Source organism: Primulina eburnea, chromosome 9, assembly GCF_022965805.1.
Source record: "Primulina eburnea isolate SZY01 chromosome 9, ASM2296580v1, whole genome shotgun sequence".
Taxonomy (NCBI): Eukaryota; Viridiplantae; Streptophyta; class Magnoliopsida; order Lamiales; family Gesneriaceae; genus Primulina; species Primulina eburnea.
Window position 1 is genome coordinate 33,241,331 of NC_133109.1, and position 1,116 is coordinate 33,242,446.

General features: G+C 45.4%; 1 protein-coding gene across 1 annotated transcript; it reads left to right on the forward strand.

The window, feature by feature from the left end:
* LOC140842078 (uncharacterized) lies at nt 1-858 on the forward strand. The gene has a single exon (XM_073209896.1). The coding sequence runs from the start codon at nt 13-15 to the stop codon at nt 856-858; it is 846 nt and encodes a 281-aa protein (XP_073065997.1). The 5' UTR covers nt 1-12.
* Nucleotides 859-1,116: the final 258 nt, after the last annotated feature.

Genomic DNA, 1,116 nt, shown 5'->3' on the forward strand with positions numbered 1-1,116 from the left:
CCCTTCATTCCGATGCCGGATTCACTACCGACGCCGGTACCAGTTAATGGAAACTTTTCAAGAATCTCTCCAGACCGACCACATCTGTCTCCGCCTCCGCCGTCGAGACCAGTTTATTTGAATTTTTTCCCGAACCTCAGCTCTCCAATATACTCTCCACAGCCGCCTCCATCTCTATCGTTACCAGTTTGTCAACAATTTTTCCGCACCGCAACCCTCATCTCTCCAAGAGTACTCCCTCCACAACCATCTTCATCTGCGCCTCCGCCACCACCGTCACTCTCTCAAGAACCTTCTGGAAACGGAGATGGTCACCCAGGGCCGCCACGCTCTCGGCGGAACCCTTCACAACTCCCCCGAGGAGGAAAGAGCCTCGAGATCGCGCCTCCGTACCCTTGGGCAACGAACCGCCGTGCCACGGTGCACAGCCTCCAGCACCTACTCTCCATCCAGATCCACATCATAACAGGAGAAGTCCAATGCAAGAGATGCGAACGAAACTACGAGATGGGGTTCGACTTGCGGCAGAAATTACTTGAAATCTTCCCATTTATCATCGCAAACAAGAGCCAAATGTGCGATCGAGCCCCCGCTGCTTGGATGAACCCTGCTTTACCTCCATGCAGATTCTGTAAAGAAGAAAACTGCGTGAAGCCTATAGTTTCCGATAAGAAAAAGACAGTTAATTGGCTTTTCTTGCTTCTTGGCCAAATGCTGGGTTTCTGCACGTTAGGTCAACTCAAGTACTTTTGTAAACACACGAAGAAGCATCGTACAGGTGCTAAAGATCGAGTGCTTTATCTGACCTACTTGGGATTGTGCAAACAGCTTGATCCCGACGGACCTTTCGATCGATAATACAAATTACTTGATCATGATTTTATGCTGCTGCATGCGTCTACATGTTATTTAGTTAACATACTTGAATCATTCTATTTGTGTAAACTTTTTTTTTTCAACTATGCATGCATCTTTTGGTTTGATTTTAAATTCTGTGTAAACTTTTTTGGTTGATTTATCAAATATTCCATCATCAAAGGATTATTTGATTTTGGTAATTATTGAATCTATCCATAAGTATATGGGTTTGGACAATCCTCCCCCAAATATACAACT